This window comes from Centroberyx gerrardi, chromosome 23 (genome assembly GCF_048128805.1).
Source record: "Centroberyx gerrardi isolate f3 chromosome 23, fCenGer3.hap1.cur.20231027, whole genome shotgun sequence".
In the NCBI taxonomy this organism is placed as follows: domain Eukaryota; kingdom Metazoa; phylum Chordata; class Actinopteri; order Beryciformes; family Berycidae; genus Centroberyx; species Centroberyx gerrardi.
The window spans coordinates 678,584-704,326 of NC_136019.1; the positions used below are offsets into that span (position 1 = coordinate 678,584).

General features: G+C 41.0%; 2 protein-coding genes across 2 annotated transcripts; one reads left to right on the forward strand and one right to left on the reverse strand.

Annotated features, from left to right (window-relative positions):
- The first annotated feature begins 2,241 nt into the window (after positions 1–2,241).
- Positions 2,242–8,440, forward strand: LOC139926523 (uncharacterized). The gene is made up of 3 exons (XM_078291684.1): positions 2,242–2,351; positions 5,357–5,701; positions 6,034–8,440. The coding sequence occupies exons 1-3, from the start codon at positions 2,288–2,290 to the stop codon at positions 6,231–6,233; spliced, it is 609 nt and encodes a 202-aa protein (XP_078147810.1). The 5' UTR covers positions 2,242–2,287; the 3' UTR covers positions 6,234–8,440.
- Positions 8,441–15,976: 7,536 nt separating this feature from the next.
- On the reverse strand, positions 15,977–20,937 carry LOC139912634 (Fc receptor-like protein 5). Its single transcript, XM_078291659.1, has 5 exons — positions 20,899–20,937; positions 19,669–19,929; positions 19,022–19,264; positions 17,796–17,972; positions 15,977–17,086 (listed from the first exon to the last, which is right to left on the reverse strand). Exons 1-5 carry the CDS (start codon positions 20,924–20,926, stop codon positions 16,974–16,976), a joined length of 822 nt encoding a protein of 273 aa, XP_078147785.1. The 5' UTR covers positions 20,927–20,937; the 3' UTR covers positions 15,977–16,973.
- Between the last annotated feature and the right edge of the window lie 4,806 nt (positions 20,938–25,743).

Below are 25,743 nucleotides of genomic sequence, written 5' to 3' on the forward strand. Positions count from 1 at the left end.
TCTGTGGTTTTCTCTGCAGCAGCTACTAGGAAAGAGGTTATTTAGTCTAATATAGTTTAGTTTATTTGCACTGTGATAAAACATACAAGTGAAGTGATACAGTGATAAAATACAATGACAACAAACACAGGTAGAAGAGATTAAAAGGAGAGAAAAACCAACCAAGCAAAGACACTTGATAGGCCTTTGCCTATCAAGTGCCTTTGCCTTTTCTGATACCAGAATCTCAACAACAGCAGGAAACAACTTGGCAGAACAAGGACTACACAGTTCAGTAGTGTTGCAGGGGGGAGGCAAGTGAAGGACCCTGATTCAGTGTGTTGTCTGTAGACATTACCATGCCTCCTAATGGCCACTAGGGGGCAGATAAGCTAACCATGAGGATGTGAGTGACTGAGAAAGTGAGTGAGTGAGGTTGTTTCCAGGTCCATGACTTGCTTTGCATCTAAAAATGGTAGAACAACCATGCAAAGCTGCAAGATTAATTCATATATTAATATAATTAAATGAGCTAAATGAGCCAGCAGGGTAGTTCAAGCTACAACTCAGAGTGTTTTGGAGTAGAGACTAGGGCTAAAGACAAGACAGTTTACTGTGTCACAGTAACCAAATCCACCTTATCACACTATTCACTTTTACTGAGAACGTTACTGAATGGATCTACAGCCACACCACAACAAGCTGACTCAGCTGCTCTCTGCTTCTAGCTGCTTCATACAGATTTACACTTTATTAATTAACACACAGTTCTACATGTTCTTCCATGAAGGAGACACACCTGGTACTAATAAGGATAATAATATGATGATATGATGAATATCATGATGATGATGATGATGATGATGATGATGATTATGATTATTATTATTATTATAATTATTATTAACTTTGTTTATACAGCATTTACCTAAATCCAGGCTTAGTAGTTGACTGTACTGGTACTGTACCAGTAGGACCAGTACAGGTGCAGTATGGTATTTCTGTACTGGAAACACACCAGTGTCTGTCCCATTAAATAAGTGAAGATATGTAATGGAGCGTTCTGTCATCCTGCTGGCTGCAGAGTGGCTCTCTGCTGACATCTAGTGGTTTAAATCGATAATTGTAGGCCTGCTTTTAACTTCTGATAATTGGTGCATTTCATATGAAATTGCTTAGATACAATTTTTCATGGAGGACTTCTAGCTGAGTTTTCTCTCAGGGTTTTTCTGCTTTTACTTCTTGTGTAAATCATCAGTGTTAATTTAACATAAGACAGTGTAAACCAGCTGTCCAGAGCCAGATCAGCAATAGAGATCAAGTCAAATCCTAACAAGTAATATTTGATCCCTTGTTTATTTGGAAGTATCCACTCTGAGAGAGGCTGCTGTTCACCTGGACTTTGTCGAAACAATTTTTTAAATATTTCAGAAATAAATCCCTCACAGGGATCATTACAGTATCATCTGAATCTAATTTAGATTAAACGTAAATTATCTTTTCACTTCTTAAAACTCATTTATATAGACTTTCTTTTATGCTGTGTATTTTAACCTATTGTTTTTTCTGTTATATTGTTTTTATCCTCTATGCTTATCTTTTACCTTATGCTGTCTTCTTGTTTTACTTGTTTTAATGTATTTTATGAGTTTGATGTGTGGCTTTACTAGACTGTTCTCCTGGTGGCCCCTAGACAGCAGTTTAATGCCTTGCTCCACGGCGCCTCAGCAGCAGTGGTTAAAGGAGGGGAGAGTGGATGTGAAGGTTGTGGTCGGTGTTCAGAATTGCTATAGCTGAACATTATTCTGCTAAAACTTTCTGCTGCCGCCTCAGCTCTATCATCATCAGTACTCTAATTTTTTCCACTCAGCCTACAACAATTTCTTCCAAAGGTGTCCACACCCCATGTCTTCAATTAATTATTTTAACTGAAAAATGTCAGTACTATAAACATGTTTTAAAATGTTTTGCTGATTAAGACTGTCATTGGACATTATTTTTTTACCTGAACTTGCATGTCTGAGTGTTCCTACAGACATTTAATTCTTTTGATATAATAAATATCTGTACTACTTGTAATCACCACTGGGAGGCAGAGATGAGCAGTATTTCTAGTTTGCAGTTGGGAAATCCGACATGACGAACGCAGCATCGTTTCTTGTAAAACAGCTCTCTGCTTGTAAATCACGTGACACAGAGGCGCGCCTCTCTGTTGGCATATATAAACTAGTAGCTGACAGGCGGAGCATGCGTTAGTGAGTCTACAGCATCAGATTGGTACAGTAACACATCCGGCCCGCACGGCCCCATGGCTTTAACATCTGCGCCACTCTTGGCTCTGTGGATCTTGCACCTGGTGTCTTCATCTGACGGTGAGCTGCTCATTTGAACGTATACATGGGTGTGGGTAGGCTACATGCGCGTGTCTGTGGGCGTGCACGGGCATGTGCGCGTGGTCACTCAAGTCACTTCCTGTGGCTGAAAGTGGCTAAATCCAGCTGGAGACGGGCGAGAGGGGGCAGAGGCGGTTGAGGAGGTGGAGGTGGAGCCCCCCTCCACACACACACACACACACACCTCCCTCCACCTATCAGAGGATGATGTCTTGCACGGAAGAAGAAAACAGAGGATGATTGACAAATGTAATATCATGCAAATTCCACATCACAAGCGGGCCCGGCGCCACGAAGGGGCAAGAGGGGGCTTTGCCTCCTCAGTTGTATTTTCTGCCTCCCCAGTTTAAGTTGTATGTACCCTTTAGAAACATAGCACTGTTATTTCAGAACCATGGACAGGCAGCGCTGTTTGTTGTGCGTTGGTTGTCAAGGGATTTATTTATTAGATTAGACAGAATTTAGCTGGTTTATTTTTCTGCTGGTTTGGCATGTTGGTGACAGTTTAGGTTATTTGCATAGGGTTTTGTCTAGATAGACAGAACACATCACTTCGGTTCAGCCTGCTTTTCGTTGTTGTAAATAGAACTTTCGGCCCTAATTCTATTTTTTCCATTGTAGCAATCCACAGAATGGAAACGACAGGGAAGTGAAGTTTCGGTCAGAGAGAGAGAGAGAGAGAGAGAGAGAGAGAGAGAGAGAGTGAGAGAGAGAGAGAGAGAGAGAGAGAGAGAGAGAGAGAGAGAGCTGCATGGCATGAGCAGAAAGACAGACAAAACGATCTGATCATCTTTTTTTTTTTTTACTTAATGACCCTGACGCTGTTGGCTATTATTTTGTTGATGTTAGCAGTCATCTAATCGTTCATAAATTCTATTATTTTGCGTCTTGTAGACCTATGTTCCGAGTGCTCCGCTTCCCTAAATTGTGCGAGGACACTCAGGTTTACTGGCTTCACCACTGCTGTGAAATAAATGTATTATTTGATTTTGAAACAGTAGTCTTTCTTGTGTTGTTGTTATTTAGCCTTTCAGAGGCTATTGCATGGTTAAATCAATGAATTTCATTAAACCTATCACCAGACCAATTTTAGGTGGTGACCTGGCAATCTGGCCAAAATATTCCTATTTCATATTATTCTAAACTTTAGACTTCTCCGTCCCTTAGCCTCTATGTTGGTGTAACCAGGAAAACCTGATGACGGATGTGTCTTGGATTCGTTGTCAGACTGCCAACTATGTGCGTGTCAGGGCAGAAATTGGGCTGGTAAAATATGTGTTGTACCACAGTCCAACCACTCTGCACTGTAATATGAAGCTGCCGCTCCTTCATTCACTATAATCTCCCTGGCTCTCAAACCGGAATGACAGCGTATATTGCCAAAGGTGGCTCACTAAGAAGTTATAATAAGAGACTTACTGTAGTATTTATTTATTTTATTTAACCTTTATTTTACCAGGTTGTCTCATTGAGATGCAATCTCTTTTTCAAGAGAGACCTGGTATGTAGAGTATAGTCTATCACAACAGAAACTCTGGACTAAACAGTACTTGGCCACCTATTGTTGTATGTAATCCTTTTCTTCTGAACAGAACTGACTTTCCATGAATAAAACTGCACCAAATTTTGCAGGGTGGTCAAAAGGTTGATATTATAGCTTGAAGCGGTCGACACATCTCCCCTTTGCTGACTGTTCACATGATGTTGGTGTATTTCCTTGTTCCTGGAAAGATTTGCAGCAGGTCAGAAAAGTTTTTACACCCACAGACTGTAAATAAGATTAGATCAAATGACAGATTCACTGGAGTGGTATTTCCACCTTAATTTGTTGAGGGGAAATTCTCTTTCTCTTTCCTCTGTCTGGTTGGGGCGCAGAGTCAGCCAGCTAGTGGAACAGGTAGGAGTTCAGTATCTTGCTCAAGGAAACTTCAGCAAGTCTGGTGATACCCGAATTAAGGCCACCAAATAATACCTCTGGCTTCGCCCTCGACCTCCCAACAAGCATTCCAATTTCACAATCTGTGAAATATATCTTTTTCATCTTGTGCTACGACTTCGCCATTTTCTCATACAAAGAGAATGGAATGACAAGTACATTTACATGCATATCAATATTCATGGATGGCGTTTCATTAGCCATTTATGACTAATTGTCGGAGTAAACGGGGTGGGAGTAAATGCTCGTTCACGTGCGCACAATTTCAAGTTGATTGATATTCATAAAAGGAAACTGTAACTGTACGTAACTTTTATACATCACAATATTTTTTGGCATATGCAGGTTTCCAGACTGCTGCTTACGTAGCCTTTTAGTGTGGAAATCACGCAAGGTTTTATACATGAGGCCCCTGGTCTCATGAGGTATTGATTTGTAACCCATCCTCCAGTTGGTGGACAGCCACTGACCCATACTGCCACCCTCAGGGGAAAAAAAGACTTGTATTAAGAAAGGCCAGGTGACCACAAACCAATGCAAAAGTGGGAATCTGTTCCCTTTTTTTCTATGGACTTAATTACTTCTCTCTGCCTTTGTCTCTTGTATAATGTATATTTTATCACCTGGCTGCAAAAAGATTTTTCATGACAGCAGGAAGGTAGAAATTGCATATCTAGAAGTAGAGGAAAAACAAATTGTGAACCATAAACAAAGTACAAAATTATGAATTACAAAAATTGGAATTTCATTCACACAGGATTAGTATTATAAAGGGACCTCTGTCTTCGCCAAAATAAACACGGTAATTTGCTAAAAAAAAATCTACTTTACAAATTAGATACATGGCAGATTCACATGGAATTAGACGTCCACAGGTAATAAGAGTCCTGTGCCAATGGGGCTCATGTCAAAACAAATGTGAGTGTTGACTACAGGTCCTGACTGTGGAGTCCTTTTGAGTTTCATTTGGTAAAAATTTAAGTATTTCTTGATGGAAGAATTATGATGTTGACTTCTCTGCTCTGGGGTTTTTTCCATTGTCCTTTAGGCCTGCAAGAGCTGACAGCACATCCAGGAGACAATGTCACTCTGGAGTGTGAGGGTCCCAACAATGCACCCATCAAAGTGTTGGAGTTGACCAGACCGGACCTGGTGCCAGAATACGTCTTCTTTTACCGAAACAAACTCTCAGATCCGACCCACCAGAATCCATCTTTTACAGGCCGGGTGGAGCTGCTTGACAGAGAAATCAAGAATGGCAACCTGTCTTTAATTCTTAAGAACGTGAACAGGAACGACACTGGAACATACAAGTGTCGTTTTGCAACAGATGGAACAAGACGCAGAAAGAGAGCCACTGAGCACAGCAGCATCATCATCCTCAAGGTTAAAGGTGAGTTCAGCTGATACAGGATGCCAGCTATACCAGAGTTTGGCTGGACTCTGCTCCATGTTAGTGGCCGATTATGAAGAGGCACTGCATGGAAATATAAGATAGATAATATGTTAACGTGTTTATAAAACGTTTCATAAAGCTATAGTTGATAAGGGGTTGTATAAATGGTTTTGTGAAACTGCAGTAGATATTGGGTGATGTGAGTCCATGTAGAAAACTGCCTAAGATGTTTCCAACCACACGCCAACATGGGTTTGATGATGAGGAGATGGAGGCTTTTCTCCTGACCAGTCATCATTTACCTGACAGATCTGTTTTCTGCTCTTCAGATGCCATAGATGAACAGGCCAGTCGTGGACAGGCCAGTCGTGTACATGATGCAGTGGGAGGAGTCTTTGCAGTGGTAGCCATTATTGGTGTGGTTGGTGGAGGCTTTGTGAAATTCAGAAAACATGATGAAAAAAAAAATCTGGGCAGGAATTCAGACGTGACTGCTGCTGATAAAGAAAGTGACCAACAGCTCGTCTGAAATGTCACAGACCGCTTTCCACCTGACTTACTGTATGTTGTGGGACACAAAATCACAAAACAAAACCACGAATCACAAAACAAAGCAACAAATAAGAGAGCAACACAGCAATTCAGAAAACGCAATGCAAAGTCAGAAGTCAAACAATCAGAAAAGAAAACATTCAGTCATGAAGCAAAGCAACCAATCACAAAACATTCCAACAGTTCAGAAAGAGCAACAAAATTTCACGAAGCGAAACGCTTTAACTCAAACAGGAAAGGGCAGGGACCAGGTTCTTTTGATTGGCCACTTAACTTATCTGGCACTTCAAAGGGATAAGAAATACAGGAAGTGTGAGCTAAAACCTTCTTGGGCGAGCTGCAAGCAAAAGCAGAAGCATTACGCTGGCCAGAATCATTTTATTCTATTTTGTAGGTGTTTAGTCTTCAAAATAAAAGCGCGAAAGTTTAGAAATGTAGATTTAAAACTATTTATTTGTACTTGTAATGTGAATATAATTGAACAAAGGTTATTATCACTAGACATTTGGAATAAGACAAAGCTTAGAACCAATGTCCAACTTAAATCAGATTATTCTACAGAACCCCACATGTCCTGTAATTTGTCCTGGAGAACCGGCACCTTGTTTCTGCCTGTTGAGGTTGGTAGATTTAAGGGTATAACTAAAGAGCCACGTTTATGTACAGTTTGTGATACAGGAGATATTGAAAATGAATTTAATTTTGTATTTCATTTCACTAGATGCTGTGACTTGAGAAAACCTGTGATAAAAATCTTGAAGAAATAACCAAGGCAACTCCTCTTTGAGGCATCAAAAGGCGAAATACTTTATTACACCAATTCAATTCAATTCAAGGTGCTTTATTGGCATGACAGTTCATAAACAAACAATATTGCCAAAGCATGTAACAAGAGATTAATCATCAATTAAATTATTAAATAACAAAAAAATAAAAAAAAAATAAAAAAAAATAAAAAATAAAAAATAAAAAAATAAAAAAAAATTCACACATAGAAGCATTAAAAATACCAATATGTTTCAGCCATAGGGCCTTCTTCTTCTATGATGTAATAAAGTATTTAACCTTTTGATACTTCAAAGAGGAGTTGCCTTGGTTTTTTCTTCAAGTTTTTTATCAAAGTTTTTTGCCCATAGACCAAAGAGCACTCTCTTGTACTACAGAACCCACCAGTAGCGCTCCTATATCTGCTTTTTAATTGATGCAAGCAAAAATACGTGAATATATTGTGAATATTATTTTATTATTATATATTATTATATATATATTATTATATATTATTTTATGATGAGATGATGAGAAGACATTTGACATTTGATGAGAAGACATTTAGCTAAAACAAAAAGTTTTAGCTAAGTTTATAGAAAGAGCATGGAGGAGAAGGAAAAATGTCTTATACTCTATATATACTAAATATGATAAATGATACACTGTGCAGCTTATTTTCTGATGTGTGATAGAACTACTGCACTTTAGATAGGTCTATGTGCCTTTTTAAGTCAATACTTATGTTACTGTATGTGTTTTGTTTTTATACTGATTCCACACCTGGGAGTGTGTCCTTTTGCCTCCATCAATTCATTCTAAAATTGTGTAAAATTGTCTTGCTTTCTGAACTGTTGGAGTGTTTGGCGATTGGTTGGTCCTGTTTTCCTGTTTTCTGCATGCAACTACTTTGAAATACTCGGTTCCTTTTTTACAAACTGGATCTCTTGATTTTAAAGATTTGAAAAAGATGAAAAAGATGAACTTCAGGTAATGATTTTTTCTCTCCAAATGGATATATAGCACTTTGTAATATAACTTTTTAAAAGCAGATACTAGACAGCATTAGTTCTCGTCTACTTCTGCCTACAGACATGTTAAAGCAGCTGCATATTTCTGGTTGGAGACTGTGTCACTTTTGACTAAGATTAGTAACTTAGTCACCAGACAAGTCATGAGGTCACCCAGCCAGAAACCAACTTGGGTCTACTTGGGGGAAATTAATTGAAACCACCAAGACTTTATTCCATGTGCAATGAAGATTTCTAATGACTTATTATTTCTGATGTTTATGTTTTTAATGTGTTGTAGATATGTGATGATGTCTGCTTTTGCCTCTTGTGAACAATGTATATTTTATAACCTGGCTGGAAAAACAATTTGCTGCACGGTGACAATAAAGTTGAAGCTGAAGTTGAATTTGTCACTTTCTGATTTAGGAAAACTTTAAGTTTGCATTGGAAATGCAGTCAGCTTAATTTGGCTACTGCATTGTTCGTGACAACAGGACGATAGAAATGGCATATCTAGAAGTTAAGGAAAAAGAGATTGTGAACCATAAACAAATTACAGAAGTACGAATTACTGAATTTATGGAATTTGATTCATACAGGATTAGTATTTTAAAGGGACCTCTGTCTTCACCAAAATACACAAGGTCGTTTGTTTTCAAAATTTGTTGTAGTTATTACTGGTGTGATTGTTGGTGTCATTGCAATACTCAAAAAACATAGAAAAACATCTGATGTGACAGCAGCTGATGAAACAAGTGACCAACTGCTTTAAGGGCTTGTTCATCGATACGTGCATGAGTCACAACTAACCCTCTCTCTCTCTCTCTCTCTCTCTCTCTATTTAAACCTGCAATAAGCGATTTCAGACCCTGTAACCAATCCTGAAACTAACGTGTGCTATGTGGAGATTTTCCATGAGAGGTAATGATGTAAACAAACAGCCACACACGTTGTTGCTGTGTTGCTGTTTCACCTCTTCTAAAGCTTGTTGTCAGATTCAGACCGAACAGTAGTGTGTTTTTTAGCACACACAGCAAAACAGGAATATTTTGACAACAACCATACCAACATTGCACAATATTATTGCATGCAACATTAACTAGGTTGGTCTCATTGACATTAATGGGTCTTTCAGATAGGACACGGTTTGCTCGGCTCTCACCCCCCTGCTACAGAAAAACTCTTGACTAGATGTTTGGGGAAGTCAGAGTAGCACAAACAAAATTGGTGAAAAGTTTATCATTATATGATTATTAATATTATAAATGACTGTTTCTATATTGTACATCGTGAGCAGACTGTAGGGTTGGATTGTCTTTCTGCTAAAAAGAATCTATGTAATAGTTGTTTACCAGAAACTGTGGCTGAAACTGATAATACTGGTTCCTGGAACAGTCCCTGGCAGCAGTCCAAGGTGTGTGTGTGTGTGTGCGTGTGTGAACATGAATACCATCATGACCGCACCCACACATACACTGCAGTGTTGTATTGTTAGTCAGTTGGTGTGACTCTTTTGAATGTCAAATATAGAGACAAGGGCCTCCTGTGGTTTTCCCCTCAGCACTGGACTGACGTTAGTTTGAATATCAAAGTGTAGTCCAATTGCTTTTTGCAACAACAAGAGGCCCAGTTTGATTCTTGTGCTCTCGGTTTGAGCAGCTTCAGAGAAAAAGTGTCTACTGACAAGAGACAAGACTGAGGAATAAGTCAGTTGGATTGTAAAGAAACAAAACTGAAACGGTTGGAGGGTTTACTGTGAGGGAGTGTTGTGGTTTAAAGTTGCTCTAGGCCATATTTTACTGACAAACTCCACCCATCTTCTCGCCTCAGGAAATCATGAAGTGTTGTTGCAGCAGAGAACAGCATCCTGCCACTAAATTACACCATATGTCAGCAGTTAGAAACTGTGTGTGATAAGCAGGCAAACTAGGACCCAGATGCAGACACACAGAGGCAGATAAACAATTACTGTGAGTAAAGCAAAATACAAAAAGGCAACCAAACCATGCAGGGATCAGGCAAGGCAGGGTTCAGATAACCGATTTACACAAACAGGAAGAACAGGAAGAAATGCAGGAAAGCTAGGCAGAGCACATTAGACAATCTGGCAGGCACTGACAGGAAAGTGACTGGTAAATATGTTGCTGGAGTAATTGTGCATGAAGGCCAGCTGGTGCAGGGAGGAGCTGGGCTGGACTGACTGACTTCCATCACTCTGATAACTGAAGTGAACTTCCTGAGATCGAGCCTTCGAGGGCCGATCTCAGGAAGCGAGTCAACAACAATGAAATGAACTAATCTGCAATATTTTATTACTCATTGTTCTGTGTCATTTTTATTACTTATTCTTATTATTAATTATTAGGCCTCTCCCTACTCGCGTTACGTATGGTGCTACGTATTACCAAGTGCCGAGGGGAAATGGAGGAGGGCCGGTTACATGACTAATGAAGCGCAGGTTCTCTGAACATGACCTAGAAACACAACACACAGAAATAGATAAATAAAAGACTTAACAATGACATAGATCATTAAAAACACAAGGACAGAAGCACAAGGAAGTCGAGCAGTGCTAAAAAAAAAAAAAAAAAATCAAAATAGAATAAAACATAATGAGTAAATAGTTCCAGCCACAAGGATACAACAAATGGAATAAATAAACTGGTGTTCATGTGAATGGAACGCTGTATAGCAGCTGCCTCTAAAGTCCCAGATGTGGGACTTTCCCAGCAGCACATGAAAGCACCAGAATTGTTGCGTTGTAAAAACGAAACTCATGTAATGGCCGACAATCTCCAAATCAACTGATCCAACTGTGTCAGATGGAGATCTGAGCAACAGGGTGGCGCTGCATGTGATCATGTACTGACAAACTCCACCATTTTGTTGTTATGAAAACTATTTTCTAGATATGAACTGACACTACACTATTACAAGCTTGGTCTTGTTATTCATGCCATTGTTTGTGGTTTTGTTGCGTAGCACGCATGAACATGTAGAAACACACACACACTCACACACACACACACACAGCTGTGATTATGTTTTTTGAGAATATCAAATATTGCTTTCTTTACCTTTTAGGCTATGTAGATCTTTTTTGACTGAATATAATTAGAAAGGAAACAAATCCCTCCAACAGAGAATTCAATTGATCAAACGTTTTATGGGATTATTGTTGTTGCTATAATACTTCTGTAGTGATCTCATGTTTAACAGTAGTTTAAACATGAAACTCAACTTCTGTATAGGAAATTCATCTGGTCTCGAGGCGCGGTGACACCAGATGACTAAACCATGCTTTACATAGGCCTATAGGCTATATGTGCATATGTGGTAAACCGTGACTCGCAGTTTGAATATCAAACTTCATTTGCTTTTTACAGCCACCTCTCTCTGATGGCTCTGATGATGCTGGCTGCCTTACGAGGTAGAGGAGGCTGAAAGTCCATCGGGGTTTTATAAGAAATCCCTTTTGAAAATAAATAACAAAACCGAAACTGTCGGGGCTTTCTCAGCCTCATTCTGAAAGTGTAAGCTGATGAAGTTTGATTAAGTTTCTTTGTGACTGGTCAATTTGAGCGCGACTTATCAAATATTTTAAAAAAAATAATCTCCTCCTACATTTTTTATCTGATCGTCACCAAACTGGACCTCTGCCAACAAACTGAAATAAAGGACAAAAGACTGAATAAACTGCATCAAACCTGGCAGGTTTAAATCACCTTTGAAAACCTTTATTATTGTCATGATATCCCTCAATAATAGAAATAATATTACAAAGGCTTGCGCTGCTGTACGACGACTGTATTTCCCAAACATGGCCAGAAGGGCTTTTTGTATTTTGTTTGCCTGCTGCTCTTTTGTGATGAAAACTATTTTCCATATGAACTAAAGCTTCTGGACTGTTTACATTATTATTTATTCATGACGTCTGTTTGACAAGTCTTGGTCTATTTTTCATGCCGTTGTTTGTGGTTTTGTTGCTCAGCACACATCGCCATTTTTATACCTGACATGTACAGTATTGCTGTCAGCATGGTTATTATTTTTGACTGAATATGCTTGTAATGGAAACACATCCTTCCAATAAAGAATGAAGTGAAAATATATCAAACTTATTATGGGATTATCGTTGCTATAACACTTCCGTAGTGATCTCATGTTTGGAGAAGAGAGAAACTCAACTTCCTCATCTTCATCTGGTTTTGAGGCGCTCACGTGCTGCCCCCTGCTGGCTGGTTTCTGTCACTGCTCAGTTTATTGATCTCTGATAGGAAACTGGATCAATACAGCAGCAGGAGAACAAACAGTGAAAAGGTATTTAAGGCATGAATAAAAACATAATGAAGAATAGAAATAAAAACAAGAGTAAAAACAGAATAGCGATAATTTTTTCTCTCTAAACTGGAGGAGAGATTTAGTTCAGTCTGGATTGTTCCTGAATCCATACAATACTAAAGTAGTTTATAATGAAATAATACTATTCCAGTACTATTAAATAATACAATACCAATACAGTATAATAATACAATGTATAGCCTACTCAAAAAGTGAGTATTGACTCTCTTAGGTATAAAGAAAACATTGTAAAAACATTTTAACCAAATAAACACAGTTTCAATAAAGTATTAAGAAAATAAAATAGACCAATCCGGGACTATGGAAAGATGTCAAGTTAACCACTGATCATACTGGGACTGTAGAAAGATGTCGCTCTATTCTGACAGATTGTGGGCGGGGCCAAAGAGGCTCTGGTTGAATCTACTGGTCTGCAGCTGCAAAGTTTTAAACAGACAAATCGGGTTTATTTCTTTAACGAGTTAACATAACTAGCTGGGCTTAGGAAAGCTTTGCATGGCCGGAATCAACGTCTCCTCCATTTTGAACAGTTGTTTATTAAACTAAATCACATTAGTTGGGAAATATGTATTTACATTGTATAATACTGTTCTTTATAGTCAATATTTACAAATTTCTTTGTCTGAGTGCATGCGCAAATTTATTGAAATTCCTTAATTGATCAGTAAATGTGTGGTGGTTTATATGATAAATAGAAACAAGATAGAAACAAAATATGTAATATTTATCCTGGAAATAAATGCCTGTCACCTCCTGTCAAACTTTACTGTCAGCCTATCATTGTGCGCGCCCTCTAGAGGCCGTCTGATGAAGCGCAGGCTCCGTGCAAACCGTCCATGAGAGACCGGACTTTGCCACTTCCTGCCCCCGGCCGCGTGGCGCGCTGTGGGAAAAACACAGAGGAAAAAAAAGGTATTAAGTCAAGTGTCAGTGACTGCGTTTACATGGACTTGAGTATCCCGGTTATGAGGCTTATCCCGGTTTTGATCATATTCGGGATATGGCGTTTACATGGAACACAGAGAAATCTGGTTATTCATATCCTCGTATACATGATAGATACTAGTATCCCGGTTACTGATTACTGCATGCTGTGTGCGCAGGCGCCTGTGATGTTTACAACACAAACCGGCAATTTTGAAATCGTTAATCTGATATTCCTCTGTATCTGTTAACCTTAAATTAATTTGACTGTTTTGTTTTGATGTTTGGCCACGTAGTAAATTAATGTTTCTTTAGTATTTTCCACCGTGAGCTGACTGGCTCCACTGTACGTGTTGGGAAACCGGCGTCCGGTAGTCTGTACACTACAGACTGGATGGACTTTCTCCCTCTAAACTGCCGAGTATATTTAATTCTTTCATCACCGAAAGACAAAACTCCGTTTCCTCATCGCTCCATAAGTGAGACGCTCTCGTTGCCGCCGTTGTTTGTGTTTTTCTGTTACGTCACTTGGCTGAAGCCGCGCCTGCGCAGGTAGTCTGCGGCGGTCAGAAACCGGGATAAGATGTTGTGATGACCCTCCCGCTCTCCTGGCTCTGCTTTTTGCAGGAGCCTGGTGGGCGGAGTCATCCTCAGAGCTGATGGAGTGCACCTGGGCCCGGTGAACTCCTCATGCACACCTTTTGTTCTGTTCTTTTGGTTTGATGTAGTTTGTGTTGTCTAGTTATTTTTGTCTCCGCCTCGTGACACAATGCAAACCGCAGGTCTCCATGGAAACAGCACTTCGCCAAGCCCAACCTAGATTATAACGGTTAGTATCGGCATATCCCAACTAGCATATTCATCCTTTTCATGTGTGGGATATGAGCTTATCCCGGGTTTATTTGAATATCCCGCATACAAACAGACTTTGTCATGGATTCAGCAGCCGGTGTTGTGGGTCAAATTGTTTCCCCTAAAAAATGTGGGACGCCCCTGAGGAGAGGACATCGAGCCTGGACCTGCTTCTGCTAAACGTGTGAGTAGACTTTCTATTATTTGTACACGGATTCACATGAACTCCAACATGCACCGCCAACGATGAGTAGCCTATAGGCTAAAGATGTTTGTTTTTCTCTATTTTCTATAATTTTATTTTAGACCATGTTCATTTAAAGGGAACCATTCAGTGTGAATGCACTATGGTGCAAGTGTGTTTTTAGTGGTGTTTTTTAATGAATGGTTATAGTTGAAGATACACACCGGTCTGTGCATTCATAGTGGCAGTGTATTATATTTTTGCTGTGGAAACAACAAGGTGCTGAAAACATATTTTCATTACAAGTTAAGACTCTTATTCTATTCCTTGGGTGTAAGTGCTGAAAGCGGGGCTCATGAGTCCAAAGTGTGTAGGCTATGGATGTGTGTTGGTGTTCACCACAGCAGTTCAGCTACATACAGTATAATTTTATATGTGAGGAGCTACCTGAACTTCCCAGTCACCAACATGAGAACCTAGACAGTGAGTTATTAATTGGTAGATCCTCCCATGTTCCTGTATTGGTGGTGGTGTCAAGATAATCCTACCACCTGTTTATTATGTGAATGAGCACATGGTTAAGACCGCTACACACACACTGGTAGAGTTTCCCTGGTCGCTCCTGCTTCTGTCTGAACTGTACAGTAAGTCGGCCTGTGCTGAAATGGAAATTACATATTAAGATCATCATGGCCCAAATTATCTCGATATACAATATTATCTGGATAGTTATTAATAAGAAGTGCTCCAAGTACTTAAAAACGAATTTATATCAATAACAAGACATTTCTCTTTTTTTTTTAAAACACATTTTAATGTAAGACTGTAGAACATACAGTATGTAAAATATGTTTGTAAAATGCTGGTTTAGCTTATAAAAACTGTAAGGACAGTCTTAGATAACACAAATAAAAATCCAAATAACAGCATCTAAAATAAAGTCAAATGAGTCTCAGATAAAGTGCTACAGTACTGCATCCACTTTAACTCAGGCAGCAACATGAACACAACAATTTATTAGAGGGCTCCCCCTTCTGGGGAAATAAAACATCTGTGATGGCAGATGAGAGCTGGTAATAAAAATTAGGGGAAGTGTCATAACAGTTTTACCACAATCTATAGTAATACCGGTTATTGTCCCGTCCCTAACGGTAAGTGTATGAAGTCTATAACATCTCTCCAGGTGAGCAGGTGGGGAGGAGGAGTCAAACAGAAACAACATTGGCGGATGTCGGATAATCACATGTGATGCTGTACAGCTTGAATTTACTTTTCATTTGAGGCGGAATCGCTCGTCTTTTACGACTCTTCGGTAGGAAGAAACAGAAACGACGAAACCTTCAGAGTGAGTCGTGACGCTTCGACCCGGTGGGCGGGGCTTCCTGACTGACGCGAACACGCTGAGATCTGATCACAGTGCCGCCGTGATGCATCTTGTGTGTGTTTTTCCTTCTCCAGGTGAGTTCACCAGATACAGATCGCATTTTGATACCAGCAGCAAATGAGTCTCCTGAAATCTCCTGAAATGTTTTTTAAAAATGTTTCCAAAATCTAGAAAAAATGGGACACCTAAAATACATTTCGTGTTGCAAAACTCACAGCACATTGAAGCAAACTGTGGTACTTTTTAAGCACAGAGCTTAATAATTTTAATTCTAGGGCTTTTCAAAACAAGTTACAGAGTGCTCAGACAGGCAGCAAAAAGAAACGGCAAAACAGTCAGAGAAAATTAAGTAAAATGAAATAATCAAGTGAAAAACATTTCAACAAGTCAAAATATGAAAAGTTCTCCTGTTTGACTAAATGAGAAAACGTTTACAGACTGGGCCCTTTAGATTTTACACCGATTGAAGGATCAACTTCAGGTAATGAGTTTTGGAATCTCTCTCTCTCTCTCTCTCTCTCTCTCTCTCACACACACACACTCACACACACACTTCTGTATGATAAGAGCTGTTAATAGACTGCGGTTGTGGTTGCATGGCCTAGTTTTCTAGTAGCCGATAGAGAAAAAACCACAGACAAAACACACACGCGCCTGCACACAGACAGACAGAGAGAACGTGTAGATTGGTTCGCCACAACCAAACCAGAACAATTTTCCATCTGACAGCTTTGTGCAGCACAGACACGCACAGACACACACACACACAGACACACGCTAGTCCTGCTGCTGTCACAGTTTGCCAGACTGGACTCCACCCGACACAGGACTTAATGTCTCTGCAGCAACTACAACACAAGCATCAATATAAAAAAAAACTTCTTTATAAGGAATGTTTTGAATCACAGTTACTGGCTCCTCTGGTCCCTCATCACCCCCCAGAGTCCAGGATGACAGCTGCCAGAGAGGCTGAAGACAGGATGAGACTGGTTAGACTGGTTGAGCGCAGCAACTCAACTGGTAGTGAACTGCAGACATAAAGCACTGCAATTCAAGTGGGGAAATACCGGATTTAATATTATAAATATTACATTTTGGGGTCCTCTTTTAACATAACTCTGTTACTAGTAAAGCTCTTGATGGGTTGGGGTGAAGTGCCGGCTCCAGCTCGTCCCGGCTGAACTCCAGTAGACCAGTAAGTATATAGTATGTACAGTCTGTCTTCCATTCGTCTCAGAAGTGATGCTTGGTGGTGACATCGGCAGTGATGTCATCATACTCGTCTTCCAATCCGTCATCAGCCTGGTTGCGTGTGGCTGTAGCCATGGAGACGGGCGGGGCATTTCCTGCAGTCAGAGCAGAGTTAAAGGAAGAATTTAGATAATTAGATAATTTATCCATCGCTAACATATGAACGGAACTGATGGAGGCAAGAGGATGATTATTCACCTAAATCATCTGAAATCAACACCAAAAACGTATTAAAACTAATAGTGATAGTGTTTGATTTATTGATTGATTGATTGACTGGTGGATTCAGATCCATGGTGGTAGTCAGTTAATTAGTCTCCCAGCTAGAGATAGTTAGATAGCTTGTTAGTTTGTTCGTTAGCTAGTCTGTTACCTCCAGGCCTGTGTTGGGATATACAGTAAACTGCATTAGAAGAGTTCAGATGCAGTACAAATAGATCACCACTAGAAAGATAGATTGTCATTTAGTTAGTTGGTCTGTTATCTCCAGACTTGTGTCAGGATATACAGTAAACGGAATTAGGACTGTTGAGATGCAGTGAAAATAATCACCTTATACATTTAGTTTTTTAGTTAGTTAGCTAGTTAGTTAGCTACTTGGTCAGTCATTTAGTTAGTCTCTTGCCTCCAGGCCTGTTGCAATATAACAACAGCATTAAGAGAGTTGAGATGCAAAAAAAAAAAAATAGATCATCACTAGGTAGATAGTCATTTAGTTAGTAATTTAGTTAGCTAGCTAGTAATTTAGTTAGTTAGCTAGTAATTTAGTTAGTTAGCTAGTTAGTTATTTAGTTAGTCTCTTACCTCTAGGTCTGTTGCGATATAAAGACAGCATCAGGAGAGTTGAGATGCAGTAAGGGCAGAACACCACTAGGTGGCAGACCAGTCTGTCAATAGGCAGGAGGGGAGCTGGAGGAGGGGGCGGAGCTGTGGCAGCGGGCGGAGCTGTGGCAGTGGGTGGAGGTATGGTGGTGGGCGGAGCTAAGGAGAGAAGCACACCTGGTCAGGTGAACGTCTAGATGAGAGTAACTCCTCGACCAAAGCTTGTTAAAATACTGAAACGTACATTCACACCTTTGGTGTGAAACACTCTGTTTAGTCTAATTTGCACTTTAATAAACAGTTGCATAGATCAACTGGAACAGTTGTCAGTTTAACATCTCTGTAACTCATTAAGATTCAGAAGTCTGAGGTTTGAATGATTGTATTTTAAACACAAACTGTCATGGTCTGCCCCTGTCTGCCCCTGTCTGCCCCTGTCTGCCCCTGACTGCCCCTGTGTCCTGGTCACCACTCCTTTCGCTCCCCAGTCCTGCCATCCTCCCACCAGCCACTAGATGCCCTCGGACTTTCCTCCCCTCTGCGCTCCTTCCCTCCACACCTGTCCTGCATCACCCTCGTTTGCCCTGTTGCCATGTTCCCCCTTCACCAGCCTGCCTTCTACCTATCAGCTCCTGGACTCATTTTCCCGTTAGTCTGTGTGTGTATAAGTAGTCTGTGTTTCCCTGGAGTGTTGTCAGTTCGTCTGTTGTGTTTTCCCCGTGTTACCTGCTTCACCTTGTGCTGTGCTCCCTGTGTTTCTTGTGGATACCTTTTCGCCTTGTTACCGGCCAGGTTTGGTTTTGTCTTTCTTTTGTTTGCCAGCCTGTTGCGGTTTTTGGTTTTCCTGTTTTGTACTTGCTTCAGTTTTTCAGCATTGAAGCTGCTTGCTTCTGAAAAGCTCTCTGCTTCTGACTGTCTGCATTCGGGTCCTAATCTCTGCTCCCCTGACACAAACACCTCAATGCTTCATGGAATTCAGCTGTTATCTCCATGGGGGAAATAACATTTTAGAGTTTATTTGCACACACACAAAAATGGTAAAACCTCAATAGGAACAAATAATATCCAAAATATCAAGATGAGACACCAAAACTAAATTACATCAAAAGAGAAACTAAACAACAAAAACATAATATGGAGGAAATGGTAAAGCTAGACAAGCTAGGATTTGTATTGAGAAAGTGTTGATGTCAGAGTAACTTCCTCACCTCTCACAGCCAGCCAGCTGAGTGGAGACTCTCCAGGACCAGAGAGGTGACACTTGTAGAGGCCTTCATCAGACTTGGAAACATGGTGGATGGTCATCTGTCCTGTAGACTCGGTCCTGATGAGGGAGCCGTCTTTATAGAAATCAGCTGGGAGGTCGGAGGGAGTCTTGGTTGTACAGTTCAGAGTCACAGCAGCTCCCTCCATCACAGGAAGGACAGGACTCTGCAGGATCACAGCACCATCTGAACACAGAGACACACTACATGATTTAATCCATTTACAGACAGCTTCATCAATACTAACACCACCTGAACACAGAGACACACTACATGATTTAATCCATTTACAGACAGCTTCATCAATACTAACACCACCTGAACACAGAGACACACTACATGATTTAATCCATTTACAGACAGCTTCATCCATACTCTTGCTGATGGACTCTGCAGGATCACAGCACCATGCTGAACATAATATTTTCATTCATTTTCACATTTGTTTCAGATAGACGTAGAAAACAATACTCATAACTGCAACACGCTCCCCTCATCAGTCTGTGGTGGTCTTGATAGACAGACAGACATTAATAGTGAATATATATTTATTTAGTTATTCATAATGAGTACATGCTGTATGGTCTTACCAGTAACAGTGATGTTGATGGTGTTGCTGGTTGCTCCCTCTCTGGACTCACACCAGTAAACTCCACTGTCTATTTGGACTGCGTAGCTGATGCAGCAGGAAGAACCTGCTGATTCTCCCCAGTAAACTCCACACTCAGACGTCTTTCCTCTGATCGTCCTCCTCACCGTCCATCCAGCAGAGCTGTCGTCCTCCTCACAGCTCAGAGAGAGAAACTCTCCAGGAAAAAACTGAGATCTACTGGGACTCACAGTCAGAGGAGCTGGGGAGGTGGAAGGGGGGGGTCAGATTACTTAATGAAGATCCTTTGCATTTTCGATGAAACTAAATGATTGTAGCTACAGGTTTCTAAACATAACTTGTCCATCTCAACAGAAATTAATATACATGGTTAATTTCTGTGCTGTTTTGACTGAACTGATCATTTCATCACTGATCCATCTGATTGATTTAGTGTTTAGATAATGTCAGCTTGTTAGCTAGCTAACCATAGTATCTGGTCAGCTAACATCACTGTCTTGTTTTTAACACATCTGATTAGCACACTAGCTAACATATCTACTAGCAGCTAGCGTTAGCATTGGCTAATAGTCACATGTTAACATTAGCCTGCTTTGCTGTAAAGATATTCCATGTTTTTGTGTTTTTGAGAAGTTTGTTTTCTCAAAGACAAGTTGGGAAGAATTTTCTCCACAAGTATTGAAATGTTTTGAAGAACAGATAAAGACGTAACTTCAGATTCAGTGTCCTTCCAGCTAAAGGATGTGGGGAAGAGAGTCAACCTCACTTTTTCACCGGAAAACCCTCAAGAGCTGTTCACACTTCAATGAAAGAACAAGACTCTTGCACTGCGTTCACCGTGTTGAAAAGCGTAAATTCGTAGCCGCTCTAGCACAGTAGGTGGCACAAATTTAAACCACTGTACTACAACTGCCTGCTGTAAAGCCATTGGCTGTGCATTGAAAGGTCAGTGACAGGTTCAGCGACTGTGCATGGCTGACCTGCTGAAAAACTGTCTCCATAGAACTCAATGGCCGAGGCGCACGCAAAATATTTGCTGTGAACGTAACTTTACAGAGTCCCCGTCACATCGGTGTCAGTTCTCACCCTAAACTCCTGAAGAAACCCTGAACAAATTCCAAAACTATCCAAAACACTAGCTTTCTATCAGGATTTCCTACAAAGGGCCCATCATAACAGTGTGGGACTGTCACAGGTGAAGTGTACCAACCTTGTGTGGGTCTGCAGCACAGCAACATGGTCAGCACTGAAGAGAAATGAAACTCAGTTTGGTTTGAGGTTTTGCATGCAGTCAGACAAGACAATTCTACTTGAGAAAACTGAGAAACTCAGTGGTGAAGTGCACAGAAAACATTAGTTATATCTTCCATCTTTCAGATAAATTGATTTGTCTGCAGTATTAATGCAGGGTAGATTCAGGATAAATTTGTGAAACAGGATTTCTATAACGACTGCCACTGTAGTTCTCGGACTCCAAAAGTCAGACACACACACACACACACACACACACACACACACATATATTCTACTTACACAGCAGCCATTGTAGAGGTGTGATCTCCATTCTGCAGCTCAGTGATATGAGATCAACACTGAATTTCACAAGTTACACCAAATAAAACCCGCCCCCTTCCTCTGTGTATGTGTGACTGTATGTGGTCAATGTGGTTTTCTCTGCAGCAACTACTAGGAAACAAGTTAAGTTCAGCTTAATAATTAGTTTACTTTTATTTGCACCACAATAAAACATAGAATTGAAGTGATAAAACTACAGTGATAAAATGTGATGACAAATAACACAGGAAGAAGAAATGCAAATGACCAATTTGTGCAGGTGAGTTAAAATACACAATATCTCACCTCAAAATGAACACGAAAAAAAAAAAAAATCCATAAATCAAGTTGACAAGCAAAGACACAACTGATACCACAGTCTAAAACACAACATGGTGGGAAAATGGCAGAACAACCGTGCATAGCTGCAAGATGAATTAAATTACAAGGAAACTAACCCTGATGGAGAAAATTGGGGAGCACATGAGAAATTAGAGTGTGTGTGTGTGTGTGTGTGTGTGTGTGTGTGTCATGGCGGCTGGAGCATGGCAGCAGGTGAAGGCTTGTGCGTAGCATTCTAAGATCTGAACACACACCCGTCGTAACTGCCGTCGTAAATGTAGTCATGTGCAAAATGATATTGTGGAGAATAGTTTGGACAATGTGTCTGGTTTCGGCGATCAGAGTTGCCTACAAACGAGCGCTCCGAAGCGGGAGAGTTTATCAACAACAATGGCGTGCCTACGACCCGACCCCGAAACACCTGTTGGGCATGGAGCCAACTCACATGGAATTCCCTGAGTTGGTGCGACCCCTGACTGAGCAGCAGTGGTCGGCCTTTCAAATCCAAGAGAGAGCCTTCAGGAGCAGTTTGGCTACCGGAGGATACCATGAGAAACAACACTACGGCTCATCGGCAGATCCCGGGAGCTGGATCCGACTCATAACCCTCCTGAATGGCATATTTTTCAAGAATGGAGTGTTTACAACAGAGAGCCACCGTGGAAAACCGTTTGGATTCGCCCTACTGAAATACGTAGCTCGGATTCTGAAAAAGCTCCCAGTGAAGCAACCGCTCCCGGAGGCATTAACACCGACGCTGGCTACTAGCTGGATTGAAGCGCAATTGCGTTTCCTCCGAGAGACAGTGCAGCCTTCACTAACACCTGCAAGACGCGGACAACGGAGGAAGGTGAGCAGAAATAAACTGTCTTATCTCTGGCAGTATAGACAATCTGAAGCTATTCAAATTATTTTGAACAACAGCGAATACCCCAACCCCCCTCCGTGTCCCAATAATTGCGAGCAGGTGCAATTATAGTACCAGAGAAAGTGTCGGGGGCGAATGTCAATTGATGACCCACTTCCATCACCGCCCTGGCACGAAACGATACCGTATACAGAGCCGGCCTGTCTCCCTGACACCGCGCACTTTACGCAGGCTGAGGTGGAGACTGTGTTGCGCAATCTACCCAATAATAAATCAAGTGGCGTGGACGGTGTATCATATGAATCTCTCAAGGCCACGCAGTCATGTACATTAACTTCAATCTTCAATACCTGCTTGGAAAATAAAAGAGTGCCTGATTCGTGGAAGGGGGCTCTCATTCATAGAATCCCCAAAAAAGACAATATCCCGGACAATCCATCAACCTGGAGAGACATATCCCTTTTACCCACCATCTATAAGGTGTTCATGAAATGTATTCTTGCCCGAATTCTCCCTTGGCTTGTGGATGCAAACATCTTATCTCCCAAGCAAAAGGCTTACATCAATAGGCAAGGCATGAATGAACATGTGTTTTGTCTCAAAACAGGAATTGATGACTTTAAGCACGAGTCCTGTAGATTCTATGCTGTTTTTCTGGACTTCCGTGATGCATTTGGAACTTTAGCACATAATGTCATGTTAAGAGCTCTTGAGGAAATACATCTACCTCAGGTTTTTATTGACATTGTTAAAGATGTTTATTATGGTTCATTTATACAGGTTATTTGTGGCAAACAACTCACAGATCCAATCCCTCTCCAAGTAGGCATTAAGACTGGCTGTCCATGGAGTGCAGTTAACTTTGTGCTAGCAATCAATCAATGGTTAAAGTGGCTATGTAAGTGTGCTCCCCTCAGTGTCATTTCCCCTAACCCTGTTCAAGGGTATGCCGATGATGTTCTGATATCCTCTCGTCAAGAGGCTGTTATTAACAACATGCTCTCCAGAACTGACTCCTTTTTGGAGTGGTCAGGATTAGAGGTTAAAGATTCCAAATGTGCAGTTTTCTATGAAAGGCGGAGTGGGGGAAACCGGTGGTACCATTCTAAGTCAGATTCACTACCTGTATTCACAATTGGTAATAAGCCACTAAGAGTTTACTCACGGCATGAGACATATACATATCTTGGTCATAAATTCAATGTAGCAGGTGAATGGAAAGAACAAGTCGATGAAATCATATCTGAGTATTCCACCAGACTTGATCTAATAAATGCATCGCCCCTGCCACTTATCATGAAATTGCAAGCGATCAGACAAGTAGCACTGGCCAAAGTACAACATCTGTTTTCCAATGTACATATTCCACGAAAGTCACTACGTGACTTGAATGATAAAACTGTACGTATGGTAAGACAGTGGGCTGGCTTAAATACACATACTACACGTGATGTCATATTCCACAGTAAACGGGAGGGTGGACTGGGGGTCCCTAACTTTGAATGGACATATATTGCTACGAGGCTCTGCCATCTATTAAATATGCTTAACAGTGATGATCAATGAGTCGGAGAGCTTGCTAGAGCTTCTCTGTTCCTGGACCTACAGAGGCGCAAGGTTCCCCTGGCACGTGAGTCGGATCCTAGTTTCCTGGGCTTCAAGAGGAAACCCAGTGGAAAGCTGGACAGTCGCTCCCCTGGCTTCGGTGTGTGGTCGGACTGGCCTGACTTGAACGACCTATGTGGCTGGGCCAAAGTTACTCTGGAGTGGGTAGGGTCTAACTCCGAGGCAGTAAATGTCTCGGAGGAGGTTATATCTGACCCCAGTATCTCTGTGAGAGCAACTGTGAATGTCGGTGGAACAGAACATCAACTTCCACTAACAAATGCCCGAGGTCACCTCTTGAGGGCGCAACAACAGAGACAACGGCAACGCTGGACTGAGTTGAAACTTCAAGGGAAGCTAGCATGTCTCCCTGCTGCAGATCACTCTGTCTCCCACACAGTGTTCAAAAGTGTAGCTATAGATGAGAGCATTGTCATCTTCACTATAAAAGCAAGATTACAGGTTTTACCAACTAAGCTTAATCTTTCCATCTGGCTTCCTGACAGTCATGCTCCTCACTGTAAACACCATGGTCACGACCAGATAGTTGAAACCATGTCCCACATCTTAAATGGTTGCCATGCATACAGGGGGCTTTACATATGTAGGCATGACAGAGTAGTGGATCTGATATCAAAAGATATCACATCTATCTTCAGGTCCTCTATAATGCTTTATAAGCATTCTGCTGTGAAGCCGAGCATGTTCAGTCTGTGTAGTGAGGATTCAGAAGTGTTCTCTAATATTACAGCTAACACTCCCGATGTTGTTGTTGTCAATGAGGATCTTAGAGAGGTGTTCGTTCTAGAGGTCGGCTGTACTTTTGACTACAGCCTAGAGGAAGCCTTTCTAACTAAGATGCTGAAATATCAACAGCTGGAGCAGACCATTTCACAGCTAGGCTACAAGTGCAAACTTTTAGTTTTCATATTTGGCAGCCTGGGTCATGTGCACAAGCTAGTTGTGAGGGGCCTTCAGATGGCTGGTCTCCCTAAAAGAAGGGCCAAGCAGTTAGCGAGGTATTGTTCAGTATCTGCTGTCATTGGTAGCCGCTCAATATGGAGAAGGCGTTGCTTTTTATACCCCTGAAGTGGATTCTGTCTATTATTCCTCGACCTGCCACTGTTTTCATCCTGTGTGTATGCAACAATGTGGCTGCCAATCAGGCACTTATGTAACTGACTGACCCAATATCTGATTGCATTAATAGTGTTTATGTCCTTTGTATGCTTGTATTTATGTGGACATAAATAAATATTCTAAATGTGTGTGTGTGTGTGTTCATACATTGAGGCCAAACTTGATGGCGCTTGGTTGATCAGACAGGTCCTGGGTCTGTATTTGAAATTGTGGAGACAGAGATTTGCTCTCAATTAACAAAGGAGATCCCCTCTATCTTTTGGAGGACTGACAGCAGTATAGAGGGATTTCAGGTCATCATCAATCATTATAGGCAACCTGAAGCTTATGTATGCTCGCCTTTTTAAACTTAGCCCACAAGGGGGCAGTATAGAGAGGAGTGCAATATGCGCTAAAGAGACTTATGTTAAAGGGTAACTTGGGTATTCTTCAACCTGGACCCTATTTTCCCATCTTTTTGTGTCTAAGTGACTAAAGCGGACAACAATTTTTGAAATTGGTCCAGTATTGAGCGAGATCGCTTCAGCCGGCAGCCGGGAAACGAGC

Bases quoted from the DNA above. Each gene is read 5' to 3' on its own strand.
- LOC139926523 (XM_078291684.1), top strand. From the start codon at position 2,288: ATGGCTTTAACATCTGCGCCACTCTTGGCTCTGTGGATCTTGCACCTG. The intron at 2,352-5,356 runs GTGAGCTGCTCA...ATTGTCCTTTAG, and splicing joins CCTGGTGTCTTCATCTGACG to GCCTGCAAGAGCTGACAGCA. The intron at 5,702-6,033 runs GTGAGTTCAGCT...TCTGCTCTTCAG, and splicing joins CATCATCCTCAAGGTTAAAG to ATGCCATAGATGAACAGGCC.
- LOC139912634 (XM_078291659.1), bottom strand. From the start codon at position 20,926: ATGTTGCTGTGCTGCAGACCCACACAAG. The intron at 19,265-19,668 runs GTAAGACCATAC...CTCTGTGTTCAG, and splicing joins CATCAACATCACTGTTACTG to ATGGTGCTGTGATCCTGCAG. The intron at 17,087-17,795 runs GTAAGAGACTAA...CTCTGACTGCAG, and splicing joins ATATCGCAACAGACCTAGAG to GAAATGCCCCGCCCGTCTCC.